The sequence below is a fragment of the Myotis lucifugus genome, unplaced genomic scaffold (genome assembly GCF_000147115.1).
Source record: "Myotis lucifugus unplaced genomic scaffold, Myoluc2.0 scaffold_4408, whole genome shotgun sequence".
In the NCBI taxonomy this organism is placed as follows: domain Eukaryota; kingdom Metazoa; phylum Chordata; class Mammalia; order Chiroptera; family Vespertilionidae; genus Myotis; species Myotis lucifugus.
The window spans coordinates 1-9,238 of record NW_005875456.1 but is presented as its reverse complement, the minus strand read 5'-3'; the positions used below and the strand labels follow the sequence as shown (position 1 = coordinate 9,238).

Sequence of the window (9,238 nt, the reverse complement as noted above, 5' to 3'; positions counted from 1 at the left end):
CATGGGTTCGATTCCCAGGTTGTGGGTTTGATGCCCCGTCAAGAGCACGTACATGGGTTGCAGGTTTGATCCCCAACCCCAGTCAGGGCGTGTGCAGGAGGCAACTAATTAATGTGTCTCTCTCACATCAATGTTTCTCTCTCTCCCCCTCCCTCCCTTCCACTCTCTCTAAAAAAATTAATGGAAAAAATATCCTCTGGGGAGGATTAACAAAAAAAAAAGAAGAAGAAGAGAGAAACCAGATGACCTGTGCAGCCCAGGGCCAGGCACACAGTGAGGACCTGCCCTGTGAGGAGAGGTTTGCCCCGCCCCCACCTTAGCCTGTGTGGCAGAGGGGCCTTTGAAGCAGGTGCTTTTCAAACCAGATTGTGACCATGCGTTGATCATGAAGTCCCTGTCGAGGGCTGGCATTAAGAGAAACAGAATAGCCCTGGCCAGTGTGGTCAGTTGGTTGGGCGCCATCCTGTGTACCTTGAGGTCGCCGGTTCGATTCCTGGTCTGGACATAGGCCTGGGTTTTGGGCTCGATCCCTGGCAGTGGGTGTGCAGGAGGCACCTGATTGATGTTTCACTCTCACGTTGATGCTTCTCTCGCTCTCTTCCCTTCCTCTCTCGCTAAAAATCAATTAAAAAAAAAAAAAGAATAGAAAATGCCCCAGTATAGTGTATAGAGTGAAGGTAAGTACCGTCCACCGAACCTCACGCTGCAGTGGTGTTTATATTTACATGTGAACATATGTGTGTGCTTGCAACACCCTTGGGGGTATCATCAAATGTGTTTCTCACTGTGGGTGATGATACGACGGAGAAACCCGCATTCAGGCCCAAGGAGCAGCGACGAGTCAGATGTCCGGCGGGTCTGAGTGAGAGGGTGAGAGGGCGGCCCTTCACCCGCCTGCGAATTCTAACCCCATCTGTCCCTGGAGACCTGGGACCCCGGGCAAGGCCTCACCCCTCTCCAGGCCCCGGTGATCCCCATCCAGCCTGTGCTGGTTGGTGCCGTGGCCCCGACCCCTGACCCTGTCCCTTCCCCTCCTGGCTGCACAGATCCGAGTGAAGCCTGACAAGACAGGTGTGGTCACCGATGGCGTGAAGCACTCCATGAACCCCTTCTGCGAGATCGCCGTGGAGGAGGCCGTGCGGCTCAAGGAGAAGAAGCTGGTGAAGGAGGTCATTGCTGTCAGCTGCGGGCCCAGCCAGTGCCAGGTGCCAGGGCCCGGGAGGGGTGCTCAGCCTGGACTCCTGGGTCTGAGGGAGGAGGGGCTGGGGGCCTGGACTCCTGGGTCTGAGGGAGGGGTGCTCGGCCCGGACTCCTGGGTCTGAGGAAGGAGGGGCTGGGGCCTGGACTCCTGGGTCTGAGGGAGGAGGGGCTGGGGGCCTGGACTCCTGGGTCTGAGGGAGGAGGGGCTGGGGGCCTGGACTCCTGGGTCTGAGGGAGGAGGGGCTGGGGGCCTGGACTCCTGGGTCTGAGGGAGGGAGGGGCTGGGGGATCAGGCTCCTGGGTCCCCCTGGTGCAAGAAGCCAAGTCAAGCCCCTCCTCTCCCCCCAGGAGACCCTCCGCACTGCCCTGGCCATGGGCGCAGACCGAGGCATCCATGTGGAGGTGCCGGCTGCAGAGGCCGAGCGCCTGGGTCCCCTGCAGGTGGCCCGGGTTCTGGCCAAGCTGGCAGAGAAGGAGAAGGTGGGCCTGGTGCTGCTGGGCAAGCAGGTGGGTGTGCCAGCCCCTCCCCCGTCCCCGTGTACCTGACTGGGAGTGGGGAGGCCTGAGGTGGGAGGCAGGTGACTCAGGCCCGGGTTCATGGGTCCCAGGCCCAGCAGCCCTGCGACTTGGCTCTCCCTGCTCCAGAGTTTGAGCAGGAAGGGCAGGGTCACTGTGGGCCTCAGAAGGTCCCCGTAGGGTCCTATGAGGTGGGATTGGAACGCTGGAGGCCTGGGCCACGGCCCATGGGACAGAGCAGAGACAGATGTGCTGGAGGGACAGGGCCCGTAGGGAGAAGGGAGGAGGGAGGGACTGTGCATGGGTTGGCTTGGAGGGTGGGGGCATCCACATGGGTTCTGACTGAAGGCCTGGGCTTTGAACAGAGACCTGAGGCCTTCGGAAGGGCACCCGGGGAGCCTTGGGGGGCTCTAATGAGCATGGGGGGTGGGGGGTGGGGGTGGGGGTGGGCCCGGCCAGCTGTGGTGCAGAGAGACCCCATTAGGAATGGCCTGGAAGGGGAGAGACTGGAGGCCAGGGGTTTGGGGATAGGGGGGCTCTGGGGTGAGAACTCAACTAGAACCTTCCCCAGCACACGACATCCCAGGAGACCCTTCCTCGGGGTCGGCCTCCCCACCCCATCCCATCAGGACAGACCTGGTACTCACCCAGGGGAAGGGCCGAGGGGGGCCTTCGGAAGAGCCTCAGACAGACAGGAGCGAGACGGGGAGAGCATGAGGCTGAGAAAGAAGGTCAGAGGCAGCGAGGTGAGGCGGTCACAGAGACCCACGGGAGGCTCAGAGGTAGAGCTGGAGTCCCCGAGGGGGGAGACCAGCATTCCAGAGTGATGGGAGACTGATGGGTCCAGTTAGGTTACTGGGTGTCCTGCCCAAGCCAGGCAGTCGAGCAGAGAGAGATGACAGCAGGGGAGTCAGAGTACAAATCAGGAAACTGAGGCAGGAGGTCTCACCAGAGAAGAGGCCAAAAAGGCACGGTCTGGGTGGGGCTGGGTGGGGCTGGGTGGGGCTCAGGTGTCACACCAGCTCCCCCAGTAACAGGTGCTGGCGGCATGGCCTATTGAAGCTTCCTGCATCCGCTGGTGGGGCTCAGACTCGATGCCCTGCTTGTCCTGCGTGTCAGGGACAGCTCCTAGGGCCTGGGACTCCTGCTGGGGACCTGCTGGATGAACTGGCCGGGATACTCTTTGCTGTGGGTGGCAGAATCACAGCTCAGACCTGCTTAAGCCAAAAAGTGACCTTATTAGCTAATGTGAGGAGAGCTTCAGGCACAGCGTGATCCAGGTCAACCTGTGCTCTAGACTCCGCTCCTCTGTCTTGGCTGCACTCTGTGTTGGCTTCACTCTCTGCACCTCCAGGCTTACCTCCCGCCAACCCAGTGACCCCGGCAGAAACAAGAGCCTCTTTCCCAAGGGCTCCAGCAAAACTCTCAGGGCTGACGCTCCACTGGTCCAGCTGGAGTCATGCGTTCATCCCGGAGCCAATCACTGGAGTCAGGGACAGAATGTTCTCATTGGCCCAGATCCCATTCACTCAGTTCCCCAGGGTGGCCTGCCCAGGGCCTGGTGCACAGGAGGGTTCTGTGAATGTTTAAGCGGGGCCTTGGGGATACCAGGCGCCCCTGTCTCTGGGCCCAGTTGAGGGGATGGGATCACTCTAGACCTGGACTCAGCAAACTGTGGCCCATGGAGACGACAATTTGGTAAATAAAGTTTTATTGGAACACCCACACATCCATTTGTTTATACAGACACGCGATGTCTATGGCTGCTCAGGCACTACAGCGCGGAGCTGAGGCGCTGCGACAGAGAACACGGGATATTGCCGACCCCTGTTGCAGACAAAGGCCCCGATAGTGCGTGAGAAGCCCCCTTGTCATACGGTCTTCTCTTTCCCCACTCAGGCCATTGATGACGACTGTAACCAGACCGGGCAGATGACTGCTGGATTTCTGGACTGGCCACAGGTGGGTGAGGCCGGGGTGGGGAGCGCCTGCTGTGGGCCAGGCCTGGGGGCTCAGAACACGGCCACCCTTGTCCCTGCCCTTCCAGGGGGAGGCAGAGGTAAAGCAGGACAGCAGCTCCCGTGGGCAGGCAGGGGGAGTGCTCAGACAGGACACCTGGCCTCGTCTGCTCCTCAACCACACCAGCTCGTCCCTGCTCAGGGCCTTCGCACTTGCTGTTCCCTCCGCCTGGAACATGGCCCTCTGAGATTATCTGTGTTTTTCACTCCCCCCTTCAGTCGAGAGCTCTCAGATATCACCTCTTCCAAGAGGCCTTCCTTGCCCACTCTCTAGGAGATACTCATGCCCCCTCCAAACTCCAGATTCCCCAGTCTCCGCCTCTGCCAGTCCAACAGAAATGCAAGCCACAGACGCAATTTAAAATTTTTCATAGCCACATTAAAAAAGTGCAAAGATCCCTGGCAGGTGTAGCTCAGTGGATAGAGCGTGGGCCTGTGGACTGAAGGGTCCTGGGTTCGATTCCGGTCAAGGGCACATACCTAGGTTGTGGGCTCGATCCCCAGTGTGGGGCGTGCAGGAGACAGCCAGTCAATGATTCTCTCTCATCATTGATGTTTCTATCTCTCCCTCTCCCTTCCTCTCTGAAGTCAATAAAGATACCTTTGCCGAAGCCGGTTTGGCTCAGTGGATAGAGCGTCGGCCTGCGGACTGAAAGGTCCCGGGTTCGATTCCGGTCAAGGGCATGTACCTGGGTTGCGGGCACATCCCCAGTAGGGGGTGTGCAAGAGGCAGCTGATCGATGTTTCTCTCTCATCGATGTTTCTAACTCTCTATCTCTCTCCCTTCCTCTCTGTGAAAAATCAATAAAATATATTTTAAAAAAAAAAAAATAAAAAAAAAATAAAGATACCTTAAAAAAAAAATTCAAAGAAGCTGGCAAAATTAATTTTAATGATATTGCATTTAACCCAATATATCTTAAATGTCATTTCAACACATAATCAATATAAAAAATATTGAAATATTTTGGATTCTTTTAAAAAACGTTTCCATTTCTACATTTTTATTTTACTTTTCAATTACAGTTTATATTCGGTATTATTTTGTATTAGTTTCAAGTGTACAGCATAGTGGTTAGATAATCATATACTTTACAAAGTGATCCCCCTGATATTTCAAGTACCCACCTGACACCATACATAGTTATTACAATACTAGAGGCCCGGTGCACAAATTCATGCACTGGAGGGGGGTTCCCTCAGCCCAGCCTGCACCTGCTTGCAGTCCGGGACCCCTCAGGGGGTCAGGCCTAAGCTGGCAGTAAGACATCCCTCTCACAGTCCGGGGCTGTCGCAGTTTGGGACCCCTCCTTACCGCCTGCCTGCAGTGGAAGCGGAGAGGCTCCTACCACCACAGCTGCACTCACCAGCCATGACCCCAGCTTCTGGCTGAACGGCGCTCCCCCTGCGTTGAGCCGTCTGCCCCCAGTGGGTCAGTGCACATCATAGCAACCGGTTGTTCTGCAGTTCAGTCGATTTGCATATTAGGGTTTTATTATATAGGATTGATTTCAGAGAGGAAGCGAGAGGGAGAGTTAGAAACATTAATGGTGAGAGAGAATCAGTGATTGGCTGTCTCCTGCACACCCCCTATTGAGGATTGAGCCTGCAACCCAGGCATGTGCCCTGACCGGAATCGAACAGGTGACTTCCGGTTCATGGGTCGACGCTCAACCACTGAGCCATGCCTGCTCCCCCCATCCACCCCCCTGTATTTGAACTTAATGTCTATAGATCACCTTGCAGGATGCTTCCTCTTCTGTTGTCATTCATTCGTGCCTCTGTTGCACTCTGCGGAGTGGCCAATGGAGGACTGCTCGGGGCCTGCCCTGAACTAATCTGCCCACTCCCCCTATGCTCTCTCCCCAGGGCACCTTTGCCTCCCAGTTGACACTGGAAGGGGACAAGTTGAAAGTAGAGCGGGAGGTTGATGGGGGCCTGGAGACCGTGCGCCTGAAGATGCCTGCGGTGGTGACCGCTGACCTGCGGCTCAATGAGCCCCGATATGCCACGTTGCCAAACATCATGGTGAGCACCTGGCAGAGGGGTCACGGGGGCCTGGGGTGTGTGAGTCCTATAGGCCCTGTGCCTCCCTGGTGTTCAGATGGGAGGAGACAGGATCCAAGGGACATCTCATCCAAAGGAAGGGATCACTGGCCATTTGGCTAACAGAGAGGGTCCACTGGGTCCTCTGTGCCGATAATGAGAGCGCTCATGGGGCTGTTGGCTAACAGGAAGGGCTTGCTGTTTATCTCAGCCAATAAAAGGCTTGATCAGACAATCAAGAGGGTTCCCCTTGTCATTACAACCAATAGGAACAGTTCATTCTGGAATCCTAGCCAAATGAGGAGGCTTTATTGGGTCATCTCAGCTAGCGGGGAGAGTTCAGTGGGTCATCTTGGCCGGTAGGATGGGCTCAATGAGTCATTTCAGCCAATAGGGAGATTTCAGTGGGTCATCTCATCCAATAAGATGGGTTCATTGAGTCACGTCAGCCAATAGGGTGAGTTTAATGGATCAGTTTGGCCAAAAGTCCAATGAGTTATTACTGCCAGAGGGTGAGTTTGCCAGTCCATTTGAGCCAGTGGAGGCTGTTGACCGAAGGAGGACTCCCGCAGTAGGAGGGCTTCCCAGGTCATCCCAGCCAACAGGAGTTGTCTGCACCAGGTGTGGCCCTGTAAGAGGTCGCATGTGTCCTGGCCAGGGGCAGGTCCCGAAGGGTTCAGCCAATGGGAGTCGTTCAGCGGATGTGGCACCCATGGGGGCTGCAGGAGGGTGGGCAGAGGGCTCGGCAGCTTTGTGATCTGTGGCTTCCTGCACGTAGAAAGCCAAGAAGAAGAAGATCGAGGTGCTCAAGGCCGGGGACCTGGGCGTGGACCTGACCTCCAAGCTCACTGTGGTGAGCGTGGAGGACCCGCCCCAGCGCACGGCTGGCGTCAAGGTGGAGACCACGGAGGACCTGGTGGCCAAGCTGAAAGAGATCGGGCGGATTTGAGCCCCGTCCGTGAAACTTGGCAATAAAACTATGACTCTCGCCGTCTGTCTCTGTTACCTCATTCCATGGACACCCATTCCTTGATTCATTCAACAAACATTTACTTAGTTTTCCTGTGTGCCAGGCCCTGTGCTGGGCAATGCAGGAGACCCAGGTGAGTCACGTCCAGTCCCTGCCCCTGAGAAGCTTCCACGTTGAAGGGGGATGGACGTGGGCACAGGCAACCGTGAGGTGGGTGCTGGGTGCTGTACATGGAGGCACTGGGGGCCCACCTGGGGCATCCGAGCAGGCCTGTGGGGTCAAAGAGACTCCCAGTGTGGTGGCATCTAAGTTGAGTCTTGAAAGACAAATACCAGTGAGGTGGGGTGGGGGGTAAGAAGGGCTTTCATCCGCAAGGTGTTTGCTGTGGGCTCCTGGGTGCCAGGCCCCTGCCCGAGACTTGGGACCCAAGAGGGGAGTAGGCCAGAAGCTCTGATTCTGGTTGGAGAGACAGACAAGCAAGAGATCATCAAAACCTGGTGCGGGGAAGAGCTGGGACCTGGAGTCAGCCTTAGTGACCCTCTCTTTCACACTTACCTGCTGTGAGATCGTGAGTGAGTTACTTCCCGTCTCTGAGCCTCAGTCTATTCATTTGGCCTACTGAGACAGTAAGAGCTTCATGCAGGGGTTACAGGCCTGGGCCTGGATCCCGAGGCCCTGGGTTCAGATCCTGCCCAATCCCCGTCTCCGGGAGAACCTTGGACAACTTCCTACTCTCTAAGCCTGAGTTTCCTCCTCCATCAGGTGCAGTTAGTGACAGCCGGGCTTTCTGTTGCTTGGTGGCGTAACCCAACGATCCTTTCGTTTGTTCATAAACCTGAGATTTGAGCGTGGCAGGGACAGCTGGCTTCTCTTCCATGGCTCAGATAGGGCCAGAGGAACGACATCCAAGATGGATCCATCACAGGCTTGCCAGCCGGTTCACTAGGGGCCATTACTCCTCTCCATGCGGCTGCTTGAGCTTCCTCTCAGCATGGCGGCTGGGCTCCCAGCAGGAGTGTTTCACGATGCAGGAAGTGGAATACGCCAGTCTCTTGAGGCCTCAGTGCAGAAACACGGGGCCACTCCCACTGTACTCTCTTGGTCTAGAGCAGCGGTTCTCAACCTGTGGGTCGCGACCCCTTTGGGGGTCAAACGACCCTTTCACAGGGGTCGCCTAAGACCATCGGAAAACACACATATAATTACATATTGTTTTTGTGATGAATCACTATGCTTTCATTATGTTCAATTTGTAACAATGAAATTGGGGGTCACCACAACATGAGGAACTGTATTAAAGGGTTGCGGCATTAGGAAGGTTGAGAACCACTGGTCTAGAGGTCACAGAGCCTACCCAGAGGCAAGGGGAGGGGCCAGAGACCCTACTCCTTAATGGGAGGAGGGTTGAATTTGCAACTGTCTTTACACTATAAAGCCCATCCCATGGGGTTTTGAAGGGTTAATGTAGCACCTCAAGAGCCACACTGGAATCTATGGCCATACCACCCTGAATGCGCCCGATCTCGCCTGATCTCGGAAGCTAAGCAGAGTCGGGCCTGGTTAATACTTGGATGGGAGACCGCCTGGGAATACCGGGTGCTGTAGGCTTAAAAAAAAAAAAAAAGAGCCACACTGGACATGCAGAAAATGCTCACTATATAGTATTATCATTATTATTATCCGCATGGCGAGAACTCTACCTGGGCAAGCTCAGAGGACTGGTGAGGCCAGCAGGGGGCGGTAGGACAGCTTTCAGAAGGAGTGCGCAGCCTGGCCATCCTGGGCGGAGGCCGCCAGCTTCTCCCTCTGACCGTGCAACCTCCAGCAGCCTAGCTCACAGGGCGTTTGGAAGGGTTCAGCCCATAACGTCTGGCAAACATTTTTGCACGGTTCCTGGCACCGGATAAGTGGCAATTATTATTTTGGTTCTTAAGAGGAGACCTGAAGGACAAGTTGTGGATTAGCCAGGTTGGAGGGGGGCGGAGAGCGAGGGAGAGCATTCCAGGCAGAGGAAACTTTGTCTGCAGATTTGGGAGGGGAGAGATGGGCCAAAGAATGGCAGGGTGTTCAAAGAGTCAGCGCTGGAGGCGGGAGGGAGTGGGTGGAGTGCTTGGGACTGGGCCAGGCAGGGTCTATGCCTCCTGAGAGCCTTAGGGAGCCATGGGAGGGCTGTGAGCAGGGGAGGGGCAGTGGCAGGGGCAGCTCTGGGTGTAGAGGGACTCAGGGGCCTGGGAGGACCCATGGGCTATAGGAGATGAGGCTGAAGTAGAAGGCTAGGCGAGGGGATGGGGGACAAGGCTTCTGCTGGGACCCGGCCCATGGGAACAGAAAGGAAGAAATGGGTTAGAGAGATGCAGGGGGCAGAGATGCACAGTGGGGTAGGGAGGTGGGGGGAGGAAGGCTCCCGGGCCTTTGCACAGACAGTGAACTGTACTTGAGTGAGAATCAGAGAGGGTCGGGTTAGAGGACGATGCAGAGTTAGTGCAGC

General features: G+C 56.2%; 1 protein-coding gene and 1 non-coding gene across 2 annotated transcripts; both read left to right on the top strand.

Moving 5' to 3' along the window:
- Nucleotides 1-916: 916 nt before the first annotated feature.
- On the top strand, nt 917-6,770 carry ETFB (electron transfer flavoprotein beta subunit; the record flags this gene model as incomplete). Its single annotated transcript, XM_023749248.1, is given in 6 exon segments — nt 917-1,036; nt 1,038-1,205; nt 1,549-1,707; nt 3,616-3,678; nt 5,604-5,762; nt 6,559-6,770. Coding segments are annotated over 6 exon segments (840 nt in total), but the record flags the coding sequence as incomplete, so codon positions are not given.
- Nucleotides 6,771-8,239: 1,469 nt separating this feature from the next.
- Nucleotides 8,240-8,358, top strand: LOC111824707. Its single transcript, XR_002827792.1, has one exon. It is a non-coding gene; the product is annotated as a 5S ribosomal RNA (ribosomal RNA).
- The last annotated feature ends 880 nt before the right edge of the window (nt 8,359-9,238 follow it).